Consider the following 21,394-nt stretch of genomic DNA (forward strand, 5'->3'; position numbering starts at 1 on the left):
GAATTCCTTTCTATTCCAATTTTGAGTCATTTGAAAAAAAACTGTCCTCTGAACCGCAATGGTCTCTAAAAAGATGATGCCCTGGGTGGCGAACAATATCATCCATATCTACAACTGAAGTTGGTATCTAAAATAAATGCTGTTTGCTGATGAAAAAAGCAAAAGTATCAGAAAACTTTAAAATAACTGATTGTCTGTCTTATAAATTGGGGTTAAATTAAGAGAAAGTCCTTTGAGTGCATTATTTATGACCTTAAAACTGAAAATATAAGATATAAGATGACTAAGATGACTAGGTTGAAAACAAAATCTGGCAAAAAAATAAAATAAAGAAATAAAAGACAAAAACTGTAGCAGATTTTTATCATCTAAATTTACAGGTGGTATTCAAGAAACATTTTTGGTTTCAGAGCAGTTCAGGCAGGGACACAGAGTTGCTTTAGAAAGTTTTGCAGTTCAGTATGAAGTCACAAATTTGTAATGCGTTGTTAATTCAGGGATTTATCCGCAGAGGTGGTTTTCCACGCCAGACAACCAAAGGCGTTATTGGAAGGCTGCCATGTTTGTTGTTTTGCTGCGTGCAATATATGGCATCTCAAAGCGACTTGGAAACTGATGACTCCTCATGAAAATTTAATGAACAACCAAATTTCAAAAACAAATAGTGCCGTTTACGAAGGCACGGGTAGATATTAATTAGCCATATCACAGCAGGAAAAAGAAGACTTGAAGGTGTGCATAAGCCTTGTTGACAATCAGAATAAGAAGTTCCTGTTTCGGATTTTAACACTTGGCTAATGCTGCAGAAAGGCAGGCATTTGGCAAATTGGGATATAGAGGCATTTGGAATATTAACACTTGCAGCATTTCAAAGATCAGTGCTTGCTTCAAGATAAATATACTCCCCAAGAGTGTCAAGCATCAAATAAAGCTGCTCAAGGTTTTGTTTCTGCTTTGTTTTGCTAAAAGAACATTAAGAGTAAAGTGGCCCCATGAGTTATCATTCACATCTCAGCCTGCAGTGAGACATACTGCTGGCTCTGTTCAATCTGAAAATTGAGACATGGGTAGGAGCAAGACAGCTTAGACAACAGAGCGCAGCCACCTGCCATCATCAAAGAACATCAAAGTTCTGCCCCACGTCACTTTTTCTTTTGGATGCTGCCACTACAGAAAGACATTTTGGAAGACATTTACCTACATTTTCTAAGTAGTTAGTTGCTAATTTAATAACCCCTTATTGCTGAACCTTGTGTCATTTCAGCTTCTTTCAATGACATGTAACTGACTTCATGTTTTAAGATTTTAAAATATCATAGGTTTCAAACATACATTATCGTATTAATTTCCCAGTCTGTATACTGACATTGTCACAGTTTAGCCAAAATAAACTTAGACTTGTAGAATTAGACAAATGAGATACTATCCTCAGTGTTTTTTACTTGCAGCTGTTAAGCTTGAGCATAGTCTGATCTCATCTCTTCAAGCTACAGTATTATCAGTCCACTGAGATACCAAAAGTAATGCAACATGTATGAGTTGCCCTCTTTAGCCCTATGCATATCTGTAAAAAGCTTGTTGAAATAGTATTCCCAGATACAGCTGGCATAAAGAAATGCTAGCAGGCTACATTGTACAGTGAACCTCATTTGAGTCTAAACAGATGCACCGTGTCACTTGGCGATCTGTTCTAGCCTACCTTAACATTCCAATAATCAAACAGTTCTTGGTGTTGAGGTATTCCAAGGTTTCTAAAGTTTAGAGTAGTGCCATTCAGATCTCTTGAGGTCAGTGAAACAACTCAAGTGAACAGAGTTCTCTTTGGTTTTATTAAGTTGATAGTAATGTAGCACCAATTCTGTTCATCTGTTGTTGTTTACTGCTGGACAGCTGGCTTAAATTAGCCTTTTGCATTTTTCCTAAACCAAACACGAAATGTAAATGAATTTCTCAAGCAGTAGAGACCCATTATCCATTAAAAGACATTGTTGTATATTTAATCTTTCCCTTCAGTTTATACACTCCATGGCCTAAAAGTGCTTTTGATATTGCAAGGTGGTACCAAAGACAGGAGCTAGTTGGCATCAGCTAATTTATGGAAATCTGTAAAAGAACATTTTCAGAATTGTTTTCATTATGCAAATGTTTACCTTGTCACTTGCCAAGGTGTCATCAATGCTACTATGACTTGCTTTGATGAACCAAATTATTGTCCTTGTTACTCTTGTATGTTCTTCGCTGTGCATTTTTTAAGCAACTCAAAGTTTAAATGGTACCTCTACATGTAATTCATCTATAAATCGGCTATTTGTATCTTTTAGTCACATGTCAGTAATTTTGAAGAAAAACAATTTGAAAAGCCACAATTTGATATACTGTTATTTGTTATGGATGTTTTCCCTTTTCTTTTGAATTTTCTGTTAGTCTGTAGTCTCAATTACAATTTTCCACCCTAAATAACTTACAGTATGGTTATGGTATCGGACCAGCATCCGATTCTCTCTGACATCCTTAAACAATGTTTCTCTCTTGTTTTACAGAGGACCAACTTCCCCCTGGTTTCCCTACCATAGACATGGGCCCACAGTTAAAGGTGGTGGAGCGAACACGTACCGCCACCATGCTCTGTGCCGCCAGTGGCAACCCCGACCCAGACATATCCTGGTTTAAAGACTTCCTCCCTGTAAACACCACCAACAACAACGGACGCATTAAGCAGCTCAGATCAGGTAGGTTTCCTCTGTTGAAAATTTGGTTACCAAAAACAGGGAGACTTCTTTCTTTTTTTATCTTTCTATCTGATCTGCTCCCACATTATCCTCGGCTCTTTCATCCTCTTCTTCCTGCCATGATTTAACTTCTCATTTGGCTTTTCATTTTATAGGTAATGCCATTGTTTGGAGTATTTCCTGTTCTCTACTCGCTGTACACCCTTGTTGTCTGTCTTTATGCTTTTCCTTTGTCTTCCAGTGTTGTCATGTGCTGTTGAGATTTTCCTTTGTGTCTGCTGGCTTTTGCCCTAACCTCTGCCCACCTTGCTCACTGCTGTGACTTTTTAACCAACAATTATTCTTTTGCTCCTTCACCTTGATTTTACTCTCCGCTGCATTGGTGCAGTATTTTTTAAGATCCATTTTTTCCTCATCAGTTACACTTTTTAAATAAACATTTGGCCACATTTAGTATCCACAGATTAATGTAGAATTTTTTTAAAGTAGGGAAAAAATACAGAGATTTTTTTTTTTTCAATTCCTTATATTTTTGTCCTTGAATAGATGTTTGCTTTAAGAGCATTTTAGGAGGAAAAAAGGTCCAAGGAAGAAAAAAAGTTTATATCTTCAGACTCATCAGCCACAGTAGTGCGTAAATCTTCACAAAGCTTTCCCCTTTACCCCTTCATTATTTAACTCTATACAGTGCCGTGTAAATGTTTAAAACATTTTAAACTTTATTGAATTGTGTCCATTTAAAACCACAAACCTGAGTCTCTTTTATTAGGATTTGAATTGATAGATCAACACAGTAGCACAGTCAGTCTGTTCACACCATAACCACTGAGAAACGTGGTGGCAGCTAAATGCTATGATGATTTGGCTACACTTTGGCAGACCTGCAATGGAGTTGTTTAGATCAAAAATATATTTGAATATAATATATTAGAATGACATGGTATTATCTTGACTAAGCTGGAGCCATTGATGCCTCATCATTCACATTCAACATGTTTATGATGTAATGATGTGGCAGGGTATGACTCTGCACGTCTATAAAATGCTTCTTTAACTGTTACTAGTTAGGGCCCCCTTCTTGACGAAGCCCTGCTCGATGGTAAGCGATGCCATTGTATCTGTGCAACCTTTCTAGTTTGAGTAAGATTCAATTTTGTTTAACCCGCAATCGTCTTTCATACTCATTTTAATATATATACACTGCAAAGCGTTATTAGAAATGTTTGTTCCCAGTAATTATTTCCTGTAAAGACTGAGGGAGATGAAAGCTTGAAAGTGTAAAAACATAGCTTTCCTTTACAAACCAAGCAAATCTTGAAATTGGCGTTTTAGATTCTCCCCCAAACAGTCTGTTTTGACTTTAACACTTTTTGTCTTGATGTACAATTTTTTGTAGATCTTATACAAAAGACTTGATGAAGATGAACAGACTTCCAGAAATCATGTGTATAAATGTGAAAGTAGTGTACAATTATGTATTACTTTATTTTGGTATATCATTTAAATGCTACTACAGTTTGTTTAGGTTTGTGATTTTAATGCAGCAAATCTAAGTGACTAAAATTGGCTTGGATACCTTTGCAAGGCACTGTAGCCCCTGCTTTAATGTTAAAATGCCAGTTTTGTATTTATGTATCATATCAAGAGTAAACTCATTCTAATTCTTAATAAATGCTGTCTAGCTGATAACCCGATAGCACAACTTCTTGAATTGGAAGTCCCTATTTGACCACCTATCTTCACAGATTTCACAGCTGTTCTTTGTTAACTCATCGTCTTAACCTGACTTGTTTTTTTCTTTTCCTTCAGTAGAACTGTCAGATTAACCTTAAGTTCTAACGTGCGACTTTTGATTCACGTGCAGTTTGCTAAAGCATTAACCAAACCTTGTTAACTAAACGTACTTGAGGAGTATAATCTTAATTCTTATGCTGTCTTTCTTCTCTCTATATTTTTAAATTCTACAGAATCCTTTGGTAAGTGCTTAGCTCCAAAGCACACATCACCCCCACTAATTTCCATGTTCCAACAACTATTAAAATGCATGGCATGCATTTTACTAACAGATAGCTTAGAGTGTCAGGGTTAGAACCACACAAGCCAACCAACACACACTCTCCCCTTACCCTCACAATGTTTAACTGTCTTACTGCTTTTACTACTACTGCCAGCTTTAATACCATTTATCTTGAGATTTTAACATTCAAGCTTAAGGCTACTTTGTTGTGAGAAAGTATTTGCCCTTTACAAATATCCCCTGTTTTTGATTTATTTTTGTCACATTTAGATGCATTTAAGCTCTTCATACAATGTGTAATATGAGACAAAGATAATCTGAGTAAATATGGAAAGCAGTGAATTACTTGTGATTGATTCACATTTTTTTATTGAAGTCTTACAGCCACAACCGTACCTAATCAAGTCCCAAAGACTGGAATCAAGAAACCACTAATGTAAAATGTGCCTGACCGATTTAAGGAGTCTAAGAGATCTCAGTTATCTAAAGATATTCAAGAACCAGTGAGAAACTAATATCAATATGTAGGGAACAGCATGCAAAGATTAAAGGTAAAGTGGAGGATTTTCTCAACTTTTTTAAATTATCAGCCCTCACCAAATAAAAAAAAACAAAAAATGCACATGCACAACCCTGTACCTGCTTCTGAGAGGGAACGCCGATTAAACGCGTGCGAGAGCATGCACAAGCATGCGTGCTGTCTTTACAAGCTATTTGAGCTCATATAGAGGTAGATAACTTTTACTGGCACTGATGTGAAATGGATTTCTCCAAACAGCATGTCAAACTTTACCTGTCGAGTAGAAACTTCACAGCCAAGGCCTCAGTGGGAAGCCCAAACTGTGCTTTCAGTGTATGCCATCGCGTGAAAGAATCTCCCAAAATCGCCGGTCTTGTTTCTCTCTTCTGATATCTTTGTTTTCTTCTAATACACTTAGTAGACACTTTTTCTCTTACGACCCTCGGCCATTTTTAAAGAACCGTGGTGAGAAAGGTGAGCTTCAACGCCTGTCTGAAACCGTAGCCCACCACAATTATACGCCTGAAAGTGTGCATGCGCAGAAATGGATAGCTAACGGGACGAGCATGTACGTCTGCCTTACGTAAACATATCACCAGAATGATTGAAAATTAAAAACCACTTCTTTTGATGATCCGTCCGGAAAAAGAACATTCTACACTATACCTTTAAGACTTCTTGAGAACCACATATAAAAGACAAAATAGTGTTGAACCTTCTCTGTGGTGGTTGCCTACCGAAATTATTGCCAAGACCACCTCACTGACTCGATTCAAGGGTCACAGCAATACCCAGAAATCTTAGAATGCTTTGTTGCTTCAAGACTTGGAAAACTTGTTATATTTTCAAGAACCGTAAATTCTGCTCTCCTTAAAATCTTAAAGGAAAATGCATCTTCATTGGTATTAAAATATTTATAATACCAATGTTTGACTTTTTGTGTCAGGACAGTTATACATTTAAAACCAACAAGTCATCCACTGAATGGATCAAGAGACTTTGAAGTGAACATTGTGTTGTGGCCTAGTCAAAGGCCAAACTTAAATATATTCTGGAAATTGTGGCTTGGCCTCAAATAAAACTTCATAAATATACCAAAATTAAACCAATTCTGCAAAGAGATTACATCTTTATTTTAAATACTGCTTTTTGTATCTACTCACATTAATATTGTCTGAATTTAAAATTCGACGGAGATCTAAAAGAGGTTACGGAAATAAAGCAAAAACAGGAGAAATCTGTATGGAGGCAATTATTCTTTTTTCATAGCACTGTAAGCGTTGTTGCATACTGACCTGAGTAATAATCTGTCCTCACATGTTTGTTCCTCACTCACGTATCCACCTCTTTAATGTTTTGACACCAACACCTTCAATATGAAAAAGTCCTACAGAGCTTTTAGGGAGCCAGCCAGCTTTGCCTCTAGCTCAAACCCAAAGGTCCGCTTTCAGTCTCATTTTCAAAGTCCTGAAAGTCTTTTCCCCTTCAGTAGATGATCTTCAGAAGCCACTTTAATAAAAAAAAAACACCTTCCCCCACGTGTTGCACAAGATCTTCTCTCTGACTTTATTTTTCTATGATGAATCCTGTTTTTTTCTCTGCCAATAGAGTACAGAAAAAGTTTTCTCTTCTTCTCTTTCCTGTCTCTTTCCTGTAGTACCTTTATTTACGTACCCTGTTAAATCTAATTTGATTCTTCTTCCAAAGCCCCCAGCCTCTATCTACTCGTACTAATGCTTCTTCTTTCCAATCTTATTTGCATTCATATTATCCACCCAGGTGGTACGCCAATAAGAGGTAAGAGTGCTGAACTGACGTTCACAGAATGAAAATAATACAAATTCATTCTTGCTGTCAAGCCATCCGTTCATCCCCATTTTTGTCCTGTTTACAAAGACTGAATCCCATTTTGTTCATATTGGCCCATCTTCCTTATTTGTCCTTGGTTTGGTTGACTAAAATTGTATTTCATTATCGTGTTTTATGCATTATTTACTTCTTTGTGTTCTTTTTTTTAATCGTTTTCTTATTTCTTATTAGCTCAGTTGTGATATGCTTGCCCTGGCTCTAATAAGCATATACAATGACGATTCTTTTTTTTTTTCCAAACTATATTTTAATGCTCATTTTTGTTTTTGTTTTTTTCCTTTTTGGCCATAGCCAATCATGTGTCCCTCTTTTTTGTCCAACTAAAACAACCAAGCATTTTTCCCCCTTAGCTGTTTCTTGTTCAGCACTAAAAACCCACAAAAAACATGCACAGATGCTGTGGAATCATGCTGAAGACAACACCGTCTCTCCTTCTGCGTTTTTCCTCCCAAAGACTTCTTTCTATCTTCGCAAACTTTTTTTTTTTTCATTTCTTCTGTTTGCTTTCCTCTCCTGTACCTCTACAAAAAAGCCCAAACAACCACTTTTTTGATAAAGTTTCTCACGGTGCTTTTTTCCCACCTCCCTCTTTCACCTATTTTTCTTACTTTTCTTGTTTTTTTTTTATCTTTTTTGACTTTTTTGTTTTTTTTTTCTTCAGGGTTTGGGGAAAAGGCAAACTGTAGAGTCTGGCGAGGACCTGATTGGCTCATTTTTGCCGTGTGACATGGAGCGGGAGAGTTGTTGATGCATAAAGCCATTTTTCTTTGAGTCATGTGACACCACACTGCTGATCCCATTTGTGGATTTTTATGGGTGTCTTTTTGTGGCTTAACAAAAGCTAAAGCAGTGGTTGGTTAAATTTTCTTGTTGGCTCAGGCCGTATTTTGAATTTTGTCTTCTAATACAATTGCATTTTATTTTTCAGCTAAGGGTGTCAGAAGGTTGTAAGTTGTGTCGACATACATTTCTTGCCAAGATTTGCATGTCAAACCTTTTGTTAGAGGGTTATATGTTGGTTTTTCCTGACATAAATAATCAAACAAACCTTTTTTTTCCCAGATAATCTGAGCAGCGCAATATTTTTTGCATAAGCTGCCATTTTTTTCTTTTTCCAAACATACTTCATTCAGGTGAAGTCCAAATTGTCCTGTAGGCTGAATATTACAACTGATCTGTGATTGAATATGCTAAGAAAATCACACCTAAATTTTATTTTTGTTTTGTTTTTTAAATTGTCCTCCCTTGTTACGCTGCTTTCTTATACTGTAAACCTCTTTTGTTCGATCCATGTTTCCCTGAAACAGTATCACCCATTCCCATAATGACCAGTTGAGTGACATGTTGTATATTGATGGGCTTGCCCCTCCTACTTAAAGTAAAAATTGGCCGTTTGTTTTTTTTTTAATGTTGTTGGCACTAGGCATGGGACGGTATGACACGGTGTCATAACCTTTAGTAAAATATCAAGGTTTCCTGGTATCAAGGTATTTAAGCAAGATGTCTGTACAAAATTGCAGAAATTATTCTTGCTGTAGCAGCAATTAAATGGGACTTCAACAGTTTTAGTGGTGTCATTTAACTTTTATTGGATTTTTTTACATTTCTTACCCAGATTTTAATAAAAATACAAGATAAACTAAAATACTTTAACTATCGGTTGTTGTTTACTCCACAAGCTAGCATGCAAAATGCAGTTTAAATGGGTTTCTTTTTGCAACATTTTGCATAAATTTGAAACCAGATATTTACTTTCTCTGTGTTAAAAGAAACACAACCACCTATCACAACCAATTTCAATATTTTAGAAGAAATACAGGGACTATTATTAATCAATTTTAAACAATCTGGATGAGAATTCCCTGGCTTTATAAGCATCTGAAAACGTAAGTTAATATGTGTTGCATTTGTGGATGTAAGTTAGAGCAACCCCACTTAAAAACACTGCTTCCTTGTGTGAAAAAATAGAGAAATCTAAAAATAACAAGTCAGTATATCAGAAAAATCATATTAGATGCTGCTACTGTGGTTCATTTTCAAATAATATTTTCAGAATTTTGAAGGTGCCATGTTCTTCTGTTCACAAAAGTATAGTAGACTGTTCCATCATGTCAGCATTAAGACTTTCATGTTTCTATGCTTTATAGAGTAGTGTTTAGTTGGGAAATGTTAGTGCATTACTAGATAAAAAAAGCAAACTACTTAATGATGATGATGCCAAGAGAAGGTCATAATGCAACCAGAAGCAATACTTGTTTAAATATAATCGAAAAGGTAAAAAGTCCAAAGACCCTCAAGGAAAAAAAAAAACTAAATTAATATCTGAAGACATGAGCTGAGGTCTAATTGAACTGAAATATAAGGGTCTGGACATTATGACCATTTTTATTTGTAGAAAAAAGGGGGATGCCTGCCAGGGAACCCCATCCTAGCTATGAAGTAAGGAAGTGGCAGCATCATGTTGTGGGAGGGCATCATGAGGAAGCAATAATTTAGGGGAATATTAATGGTGAGGTCACCAGTCCATCGTAGAGCATCATTTCAAAGACTCAAATATACATTCTGAATGAACAGTGAATTTAAGGGAACCACCAAATTAGTTACAAAGTGAACAACATTGTCCATGGTTTGGAATAGCCTTCTCAAGGTCCTATTGTCAAATCCACAGAAAGTTTTTAGAGAGATCTAAACAGACAGCCTACAAACTGGTTTTGAGTCAACTCAAGTAACAATTCTATATCTCTCAGAATACTGGCATGTAGATGTAATGTAGGCCTACCTACCTGGTCTAAAACTGAAACAAAAGGGTTGGTCTTGGTAGATGAGAGTGAGAAAGACAATGGTTGGTGGTCTCTTTATCCTACATAATTAAATATCTGGTGTCAAACGTGTGTCTTTATATATTTATTAAGGTTTTTTGGTCTTTACCAATAGTCCTTCAGATTCTGCACCATTATTACAAGACATTGGCAAACAACTATATTTGTTTAGGTTTTCATTTATATTTTATTTTTTTCTGCAATGTTTTAGTTCTGAATTTGCATCACCAGCTGCTTTTAAGGACAACACTTTAAAACCTTGATATACCTTGACACCAGAAACCACCCCATGCCTAATTCACACTGAGATTAGCTCTTTTTTTTAGATTATGCAAGTCATCTTTTACTTGGAAGATAATTAATAAAATAAATCATTTATATTAAATACGTCAGGGGAGTACTCAGTTTCTGACTTTTTCTTTCAGTTTTTTTTCTCTCTTTTATTCTGCTCTTTTTTTTTATTTATTTATTTATTTTTTATTTAGCCTTGATGATATATATAATATTACTTATATTGTTTTGCAAAATTACGATTTGCAGCCGTCCTTCCACAATAGGAATTCACATTTTACTTAAGTTATAAGATAAACATTAGGAGATAAAGTCTTAAATCTAATTATTCCGAAACAAGAACTTACATGTCAACCTCAGACATGAAAGGAGAAAACAGAAGATAAATCACCTAACTTAAAATCCAAGTTGACCACATGCGTTTTGTTACCCTATTTGTTATTCCAACTAGGAGCCCTGCAGATAGAGCACAGCGAGGAACCGGACCAGGGGAAGTATGAGTGCGTGGCAACTAACAATGATGGGACTCGCTATTCCGCTCCAGCTAATCTTTACGTCAGAGGTAGGAAACACTATTTTTTTTTTTTAGCTGAGCATTAGAGTAACATTTCCTTCAAAACTTGATAAGAAGTGTTTAAATTGATACATGGTCTGCAAAGGGCGTGTGCTGTAAGGCTACTGTAAGTATGTTCTATTACAGTTTATTTTCTGTTCCTTGCACTTGACTTACCTGCACTAATTTGAACCTACATTACCTGTTCTATATGTTTCTGGTCCGTTTCTGTTGATTATCCCATGCCCAGCACCAGTGATGAGACTGCTTGCAGCATTTATCTACTAATTGCTTTAAACAGCTGACTACTAGAGTTGGTGGAAGGGGTAGAAAGACCTTAGCTGTGAAGTGATCCACTTTTTCTCTACAGCACCTGATAATGCAACTTAAAACAGTCAGGAAGCTGCATTAATTTTTTTTCTGCAGATATTTTTTAAAATATAATATTAATCTATTACCGTACAGTGTTGCTCTTGCAGCTGCCAGAACAGAGCTGTTGAACTTTTAATCAAGTTATAATTTTCTCCAGTCAAATAGAACTTGCTATTCCTTAGTTTTACCTTAAATTAGTTTAAATTAGAGAATTAATTGAGATTTAAAAAAAAAAGTACACCCATTTTTTTTTTAAATGTTATCATAGTTATATAATATTTGTCCCTTTCTTTTGTTAAAGAAGCTCTTGGACCGCAGTCCCACGGTTCTTGTTAACTTTTGACTCAGTTTAAAATCTTGTTTTTTATTTTTTATTTAGCCTTCTACTTAATGGCCTGTATCCATATGAACTTGTCTAGCTCAATAAAAAGTCGTAGGGGATATTAGTGTCACATTTTCCGACTTCCGAATTACGTACAGATTTTTTTTTTCTCTATAAAATGGAGCATCTTCCGCAAGGTGGTTATGACTAAACCCCTGTCTCGTTGTGCTCACCTTTGGGATATCTGTGAGCCAGAGAGAAGAAGAGTTAAGAATTGGTCAATTTCATTCAGGCAAAGGTGTCTCTTTCAGTTGCAACACGGAAGATATAGGAGTTAACTTTTTGATAGTTGTGGTGCAATGGCTGTTTTGCTCTATTTAGGCTCCGAGAAACAATGTTCAGCAAACGTTATCTCTCTTGACTACATAGATGGAGCAGTGATGTGCCTTTGTTAAGAACAGGGTTAAGATGTTTAACACACTTATAAAAAAAAATAATAATATCGTACAATCATCTTTAAAGAGGCCTATTCACGCTTTATGACTTCATGAATTTCTAAACCAGTAGATCGCTCTGGTTGCATGCAGAGGTTGTCCAATTAAATTACAGCACCCTGTTGTCTTGGTATATTTTACTTCTGTGTTTTATAACTTGTTTTTGCTCTATTTCCTGGTAAGCAAAGCTTGTTTGTGTAAATTAACCATAACAACACCACAAGAGTCAATGTACAATATTGGAAAAGTTCAAAATGAGTAAACAAGGAATAGCAATACACATATATTACGTCTATGGGAGAAGTTGAGCGAGTTGGTAAAGAAGCGCAAAGGTCCAAAAAGCAAGAGGAGAGGTCCAACGTCGAGTGTGGAGATGCGCAAATAATATTAGATTCCAAGAGGGCTGAGACACAAGTTGTGCTCTGAATACAGTATGAACGCTTTTCACTAAGCTGGTGATAAAAAGCTGTAGAAATATTCTGATTTCACTGCTTAGTTCATAGATACATGAGTACACAGCCCTACTAGTACAGATGCAAGCTCCTAGTAAGTGACAGAAAAGTCTATAAGATAATAATTTTAAAACAGCCCACCATATTTTTACAAACTGACACTGTTAGTAGTCTGTACAACTACCAACAGAATGCGTAAAACAAAGTTTATGTCTGCTGATCACGGCAGATGCAAGAATTCTATTCAGGCTGAAATAAGACAAAGTGTGTTACTTAAAGATGGATCTTCAAATTCATTTTCAAATAAAACATAGACATAGTACATTACTAAGTGGTTTTAAATGAGTTGAAACAACAGAGTAAATGCTTTCCACAATATATTTTGTCATAAAGACTACAAAAGTCATTAAAAATTAGATGTAAAAAATGACTTTTCATCAATATAAAGTCTAAAGTAGGACTCATAAATACAATTTTTTTTATGCAAACATACACAGATATAAACTGATGTCCCCCTGTCCTTCTCCACTGCTGTTATATCACTAAAAGCTTCAAACTCCTCCCAGTGTTGATGACAAGTGTGTTCTTTCCACCGTCTGGTGTGAAATACCTCAATCAAACAGCCATAAAGACGTGTGGGTATAAAAGGAGAGACTGTAGATTGATTGTGATTGAAGTACCTAATGACCATCAACTAACCATTAAACAGCCAATGAAATCTTCTGGCAGTACGAAAGCAGATGAGGAAGCAGAAACAGTTCCTATAACTGCCCTGGTCTAGAGCTATCTTATCTAATATAATTAAAAAACCATGTGGAAAGCATATATTCATCAATTATAACAGATTTTTAGATGTTAGATTTTCATATAGCCATATATTTCTGCCGATAAGGTATCGACATGGCTTGAAGCAGGGGTCTCAAATCTCGGTCCATGCAGGATGGTATGATGCAACATCTTCACAGGCCTTTGCCTCTACATACTAGAATCAACTAAGTTTGTCATTGGCGTGCTACCAGAGCAGGTACATATGCTTAAGAGATGATCAAGCATAGGATGTTTGGAGGACATGAGTCCTTTAGGATTGGAGTTTGAGATCCCTGGTTTAGATGCACCATAGGAAACAAGTAAGTAAATTCTTCTTTAGACATTTCAGCTCTGTTAAGGTGTCACTGTTGGCTTCTGGGAGATACACGGGGCTCCCTTCATCTTAGAGGGAAAAAAAACATTCTCCTAAATGTTTTCCGGAGCATTTGAGCACCTAAAACATGGCCTTCTTACTCTCTGTGTTCCCTTGTTTTTTCTCCTTCCCTTATTTCATTTTGCATCCACACCCCTACATCCTTCAGAGCTACGAGAAGGTTGGTGTGTTTTTTACTTCTTCAACAAGTTATATTTTATTGCAGTTAATTTTCACTCGGTCACCACATCACAAGAAAGGAAAATCTCATTTTCAAGACCTTGTCACGGAAATTCCTCCATTGTTTTTGCATTTGTCTCTCAGCATATTGTTTTGTTTTTCTCTGAATATTCAGTGTCCTTGTTCCTGTTGAGACTCCCTCTTGCTCTTTGTCAGAATGCATGACTGTTCAACAGGTGGCGCATGTTTGCTTCCTAGAGGGGAAATGGTGGGAGGGTTGATATTTGCATCAGTTTGACTGTTTGCATGCTCACTTACTAACATCTGACCCCCAGCATCTTACCATGAGAGTGTTCCTGCTTGAGTTTACTCCTAGTTTGCAGGAAATACGGCCCTGAGGAGAGAGCTGACTAATCCTGCGCAAAGACATTAAACATCTCTTCAGACATTATTTCCCATAGATAAAAATCCGTTCAAGAATTGACACTAAAATTGAACGTCAAGCTGTAAAAACAATCGCACCCGCAGAGAATATACACTCCCTTTGATGAGGATGTCATTGCTGGAGAGGCCATGAAAGAATGATGATACAGATTCTAATCCACAAGTCTTGACAAATGTAATGATATTCAAATGAGCAGGATAATGTTATGTCTGTGGGGAGCGCAATCCAATTGGATATTAATTAAATATTGAGGGAGAGGAATGTTGTATTTAATAATGCAGGCACTCCCCTTCGATTTCCTCTCCAGAGAGCTGCCGACTGCTCCTCAGAAGAGGCTTTGAGATTTGGCAGCAGGAAGCAAATACCAACATTATAGCTGTGTAAAGATAATGCATCCTTGGGTTAGGGAAGCAGAGACGAGACAACATTATAGGTGAAAAAAAGATATTCAGATGCTTCTTTCTCGATGCTAAGGTCGCCTGTTAATACAAACCTTTCCTTTAAGCTGGTCTGTTTTGTTTTTTTCTGTTTCAATATGTTTTTTATAATGCTGACAAATCCAAATCGAGAGAAGCTGCAGGAAAAAAGCATGCTTAGTCTCCTTTTTAAGTTTTCTTTTAACCCTGTTTGAACTACCAAGACCATATAATACCCAATATTTACAGCTGTTTTGATCCTGCTTTTGAAAGCCTTTTATTTTGCCTTCAAAAAACTAATATTCTTTGCTTGCATGATTTAATTTTTCTTATCTCCAAAAGTCCTTACAATCAACGTTTTCCATTATTGTTATAAAGTTCTGTCTAGCTTTAATCTTCTTCTTCTGCAGATTATTTGTCATTTTAATCCACTGTTGCAGTGAAACTGTATTCATAATAAAGAAAAAGGAATCATAATCGCAGTAAAAAGATAAGAAGAGTCATTTAAACATTGACACATGTCCTGAGTGTCTACTGCTCTTTCTTTGACACGTATTTCGGCCACATATTACAGTAATTCTCCTTTCTTTCCCATCACGATTACAGAAACATTTAACATCTTACCTGCAAAGATAACTCTTGGATCTGTGTTTGGTTGAAATATAGATTAGTTTTTTTCCTGGAGGCTTAAAGCCAACAGCCTGACCAGAAGGAAGCTAAAATCCAATCAAACATTTAAGTTTAAGATGCTCGTATCTCACATCTTATAGTGGTTTAAGTCAATGCTATTAAAGCCATTGTTGCATCTTCAGTGGCTCATTCTTAAAGAAAATAATGCAGAGAACAAACCATAAAAATTACATAAACTCCTACAAAATATTGAGTTTAATGTAGCTTTACGTCTGTGTCAGACTATAACTCTGACTGGAAACTCTTTTATGTTAAGTGTTTCACACAGGACATATTAAACTGCCTCCAACCTTCATTTCCTCTGTGAAATATTTTTGGCTTATCCATACATGATTGTTTGCTGTATGCATCAAGATGGTTTTAAAATTCATAAAAGTCAGCATAAACTGCTGTAAAGCTTTTGAGGTACTAATTTGAAAGGTGAAATGCATAACATTTTCATAGGCCTGGTTTTTGCTTAGAGAAATGCTTAAGAGAAAAAAGAAAACACAATATTGTTGTGTTTTTTATAGTGTATGTCTATGTGTCATTTTTTAATTGAAAACATCTAGCTGGAACATCTGTGAATATCATCCAATGCTTTGTGCACGGTGACCATGTTGGTGTTCACCCATTCCCCGCTTACTTTACAGCTTCAATAAAGCGCTTACATTTCATTTTCATTTTTTTGTTTTTCTTGTTTCATTTTAAATCCCACAGAAAAAAAGAAGCTTATTTGCATGATAAAGTTGTCTTTTTCTAATCCCTTTCCTCTTTTGGATACACTTCAAAAGATTCTTTATGTTTTACCTTGATTTTTATTCTTGATGTGAATTCTGACGCTGAATATTCCTTTTAGTGCGGCGAGTCCCACCCCGATTCTCCATCCCACCGACAGACAATGAGATCATGCCAGGGGGCAGCGTGAATATTACATGTGTAGCTGTGGGCTCACCCATGCCCTACGTCAAGTGGATGCTGGGCGCTGAGGACCTCACCCCAGAGGACGACATGCCCATAGGACGGAACGTTTTAGAGCTTACCGATGTGCGTCAGTCAGCTAATTACACTTGTGTTGCTATGTCAACACTTGGTGTGATCGAGGCTGTTGCCCAGATAACAGTTAAAGGTAAACATGAATTCTTTCTACATCATCGTTTTACTGACTGCATATTCAATTTTATCACTCATTAGCCGTTGTAAACATACTTGTCAGATCAAAGCAAATAGAGTAGATTCTACAAGGCTGATTTATATCGGTAAAATTTTAGAAGGAATTTTATTTTATTTTTTAAGTTTTTTTAGAAAAGTTCTGTCTATTAGTAATATTGCATTTTGATAACCTTACCATTAAGCCTAAACCTTACAGTATTTGTGTGTTCACAAACATGCGAAAATTCACCTTGACAATTTCCTGGTTCAACTTTTAGATGACTTTTCAACTGTCCAGTTCGACCCAAAACGGGTCGGCCAATAACGATGCACTAGTATGGTTTAGGGCTGGACATATGGCTGCGACCAAAACAAGAGCTGCAGCAAGAGTATATTAGCATAAGATGTTGTGGTTTCTCAAGGCCTGCGTTGTTGGCTCATCTGTTGCTGTGATTGGCTAAGGCCAGACTTTGGTAGGAAGCACTAGATGTCGCTAAATCTGGCTTTCCAGATTAGCTTTTACTTTCTTATCTCCAATCCAAATTAAAGATAATAAAACTAATACGACACTGAAATGGTTAACAAACGTTTTTTCTTCAATACTGAAAAATCTGTAATATTTTCAATCACGTCGTATTTAATTTACTAGCAATGAATGCTTTTATCTGTCGGCATCTGTTTTTTTTTTTCCCCACATCAACAAATATTCTTTACCCTTTTAGACCCTTTTCAGTAGTGGTAGAGTAACACCAGCATGATAACTCCGTTCAGATGGATTTTTTTGATGATTCATATAAAAAATCAGTTAATATATTTCAGTGCGATTTCAGTCAATATTGTGTGGGCAAAACGCGCCTGTTAAAGGCTCTCCTTAGCTTTATAAGCTTAGAGCTTTCATTTGATCGTGAAACTGAACCAATTGTGTTTCAGTCGCTCTTATCACAAATGTCCTTTAAACTGAAACGAATCACTATAAAATTTATACTACATGATGCAACTCCACAGGAATGTGCAACAGTCGATTCTGCCTTCATTTTATTACAAAATACATTTGCACAAAAATCATTTTGAAAGGTCGAAATAGAACTAAATTGGTATATAATATTACCTAAACAATATTTGATGCAGAAAATGTGATTTATATTTATTTTCAATTGTCCATAGACCTATTACATACCCCTTAGATACCAAAGGGGGGTTGTGAATTCTGCTTTTAATATTTTGTTTTAGCTCAAGTACATCAAACATAGTAACACCTGCAGAGATTTTGTAAATTTTTATTGAAAAATGTCTTTAAAACAGCATTTTTATTTCACCCTTTTGTGACTAAAACACTGTTTGATAAGCAGAGTAGTTCAGTGCATATTCCTATAGAACTTTATTTGAGGTGAAAAAATCTCTAGTCTCTATAAAGTCAGCTATGAGCGTGAGATACTGAAACAAGCAAAAGAATGCTGCAGTTCTTTGTTTTGGCCACACGGGGCAGTATCATTAGAAAACGCCGCCATGCTTATTTAAACTACAAAAAATGTATTTCTGTGTTTACATCAAAGAGGTACCAAAAGTTTCTATTAAGACCATATATTGGTGGAGTTATTCTTGACTTTTTTATTGTATATTTTTAGGAGGATATTAGTTCTAAAACCCTCTAAAACAGGGGTGCTCAAGTCCAGTCCTCAAGAGTTACCATACTGTAACTTTTAGATGCATCTCTTCTCTAGCACACCTGAATCTAAAGGCTCAATCCCCTCATTTAGCTCAGCAGAGGCATGGTAACGAGCCACTCATTTGATTCAGGTGTGTTAAAAATGGTTGCATCAAATAGTTGCAGGATAGTAGCTCTTGAGGCCTGGACTTGAGCACCCCTGCTCTAGAATGAATGGGTCAAATCGTTGCTGTTAGGACCTTAACTCATCTTTAGTTGTTAAAACCCTGCCCAGGATCTATCAGATGTTTTTTTCTGAATTTTTGTATCACTTATGTACCAAGACTATAAACGGTGCATCTCCCAGCTAGTGTTTGTTATTCAAAAAACTTCAAAGTAGAAAAAACTGTCAGGCACCTACCCACCTCTTACTGTGAAGACAAGGCACTTTCTTAGCATTTCCTAAAGCTTTAGACAAAGTCTGGCACCAAGCTTGGTGCATATGATACAAGCTTAAGATTAGAGTGTTGCGCTTATCTGTCAGACAGAGACTAGCAAGTAACAAGCTCGCAATTTCTACAAGGAGGGGTATAAAAATAGCTTGTACACTTTGGTGGAGAAATAGTAATCACTTGTCCCTTGTAATATAACAGAATGACAGCCTAGATAGCACGGCTGCATTCACATGCACACAAGGGATTGACTCCAGCTTACAAACACGCTCACAGCTTTGTTTTTCTGAGGAAAAACATAAAGATGCTCACAATATAACAGGAAACAGAGGCTTCCCCCAGTGGTCTGCTTCAGATGGCATATAAACACGATCTACAGCCCTGATATCTTTTGCTGTGCGCCACAGTGCAGAGAATTAAAGCAATAAATTTACCTGTTTAATTATTAAAGTGATAAAGAGAAATCTAAAGATTAACAGTGTCAACAGCAGCTCTGCAAAATACTGAACAGAGACGAACCAAGAGTCTGTGGTGTCTGCAATAAATTGCAGAGATAAAACTTTCTGATATTTGCTGTGTTATGTGTTTTTATTATTATTTATCTTACAATTCTCATTGCAGCACTACCCAAAGCTCCTGGCACTCCTGTTGTGACAGAGCGCACTGCCACCAGCATCACACTGACTTGGGACTCTGGCAACCCTGAGCCAGTGTCCTATTACATAATCCAGCACAAGTCCAAGTACTCAGATGACCTGTACAAGGAGATAGATGGTGTGGCCACTACCCGGTACAGCGTGGGTGGCCTGAGCCCCTACTCTGACTATGAGTTCAGAGTGGTGGCTGTGAACAACATTGGGCGAGGGCCACCAAGCGAGAGCATCGAGGCCAAAACAGCAGAGCAGGCACCAAGTACTGCGCCAAGGCAGGTCCGAGGTCATATGATGAGTGCCACTACTGCAGTCATTCAGTGGGATGAGCCTGAGGAGCCCAACGGCCAGATCATGGGTTATAGGGTGTACTTCACCATGGACTCCAACCAGCACGTTAACCTCTGGGAGAAACAGATAGTTCGGGGTACTAACTTTGTCACTATCCAGGGTCTAATCCCGAATAAGACCTACTACATCAAAGTGTTGGCCTATACCTCAGTGGGTGATGGACCGCTGTCTCCTGAGCTGCAAATCATCGCCAAGACTGGAGGTGGGTTTGCTCTTTTTTTTTTCTCCTGAGATTGCTGAAGCTTTTAATCAGGTTTTAAATCCTGAAACATCTCCAGACCAAAATGTTTTAGTTTAAAAGAGTTATTCATAGAAAAAAAGTTAAAGGGAAATGCAAACAACTAAATAGTTTTATTTGTACTGTACCATGTTGTGCCAGATCAGTTTTGGTGTGGCATGGAAGGTGTTGTGAAATCATTAGTCAGTTTTTACTTGCTTTAGCAAAACAGAATGGACATTAGTGAGACGTTTGACATTCTGGTACCTATTAAAAATACATGAAATACGCCAGATGTTTAGACCATGATTTCAGGTTCCACCAGAAGGGCTTAAATCATGCAAATACAAAAAAATTAAGCATGCCATTCTTATAGTTTTCAAAATTTGAAAAGGCAGACTTTTTAAAATTTGTTTTGTAATTCTCGTTTTTCTAAGTACCGTATTTTCACGACCATAAGGCGCACCGGACTAAAAGGCGCACTCTCAGTTATGTGTCCCATTTCTGTATTTAACACACACATAAGGCGCACCGGACTATAGGGCGCGTTTTTTATATACAGGTACATGTCCTCTACTACCTTTAAATACCTCTACTGCGTATTTAAAAATACAGCGGGGGCAAAACTGAGTATGACTGTGCTTTATTCATGTATTTATTACAAAGTATTAATCAAACCTGGCAGCTGACCGTGAGACAGACACATCGCAGATGACACAGCGCTGTGATCACTCCTAAATTAACTTAAAATCCTGAAACCTGCCGACGGAATATGTTCGCTTTTATTGCCGGTATCCTGGTGCCTGCAGTTAAAATTATTTAGATGAAAAACACCTGCCAGCAGCCGCCGGTGAGGCTGCTGTTGAAGGGTTTTACTGTCGGTGCACCGCTGGTATGTGGGGGTCTGAGCGCCTCCGACAGAAATAGATCATCTGGATGAAGTGACTGCAATTATTAAGTTTTCAGGTGGACTTTCTCACTTAAAAACATATTAAAACTACTTTATTCCCACTGATCACAGCAAATATAGCTGCAAGATTTAGATTATTTAGATGAAAAAACACCTGCCAGCCACCGCGGGGAACCCGGAGGAGACCCGGCCCAGAGGCTGCTGTTGAATTAAGTTTTCAGGTAGAAAAATGGAGCGGGAGCAAAACTGAGTATGATTGTGCTTTATTCATGTATTTATTACAAAGTATTAATCAAACCCATCAAAGTCATCATCCTCTGTTTCTGAATTAAACAGCTGCGCTAAATCAGACATGCCAGTTTCCCCTTCTGCGCTGTCAGAGTCACTTTCCGTGCAGCGCAGCTCCTCAGAAATAATGCCGGCTTTTGCAAAAGCTTGAACAACAGAGCCAGCAGACACGTAGTAGTCCAAGCATCTACAATCCATCCGCAAACTGTGGCGTAACTTGCCCGGCGCTGCCTTCCCATTATCCTGAAACTGTGGTCTCAGTCTGTCATCCATCGCTCCCACGCCGCTCGCAGCCTTACTGTGAACGGCGGCTCCACACCGATGTCGAGCGGTGGAAGTTCCTTTGTCAGACCTCCCGGGATAACGGCGAGCACAGCGTTCATTTGATTCACCTTTTTTTC

At 37.2% G+C, this 21,394-nt stretch overlaps 1 protein-coding gene across 48 annotated transcripts in view; it reads left to right on the forward strand.

Moving 5' to 3' along the window:
* LOC119771469 (receptor-type tyrosine-protein phosphatase delta-like) overlaps nt 1–21,394 on the forward strand; it is a 601,694-nt gene that overhangs the window by 527,043 nt on the left and 53,257 nt on the right. For 24 of the 48 annotated variants that reach the window (XM_038267465.1, XM_038267464.1, XM_038267466.1 and 21 more), the window contains 7 exons: nt 2,541–2,729; nt 4,697–4,705; nt 7,046–7,063; nt 10,697–10,807; nt 13,788–13,799; nt 16,188–16,457; nt 19,199–19,780. In XM_038267465.1, the coding sequence (XP_038123393.1) occupies nt 2,541–2,729; nt 4,697–4,705; nt 7,046–7,063; nt 10,697–10,807; nt 13,788–13,799; nt 16,188–16,457; nt 19,199–19,780 (1,191 nt within the window). The remainder of the gene's footprint in view (nt 1–2,540; nt 2,730–4,696; nt 4,706–7,045; nt 7,064–10,696; nt 10,808–13,787; nt 13,800–16,187; nt 16,458–19,198; nt 19,781–21,394) is intronic. The other 24 variants (XM_038267455.1, XM_038267457.1, XM_038267486.1 and 21 more) reach the window with 5 other exon arrangements.

Source organism: Cyprinodon tularosa, unplaced genomic scaffold, assembly GCF_016077235.1.
Source record: "Cyprinodon tularosa strain WSP-4 unplaced genomic scaffold, ASM1607723v1 ctg674, whole genome shotgun sequence".
In the NCBI taxonomy this organism is placed as follows: Eukaryota; Metazoa; Chordata; class Actinopteri; order Cyprinodontiformes; family Cyprinodontidae; genus Cyprinodon; species Cyprinodon tularosa.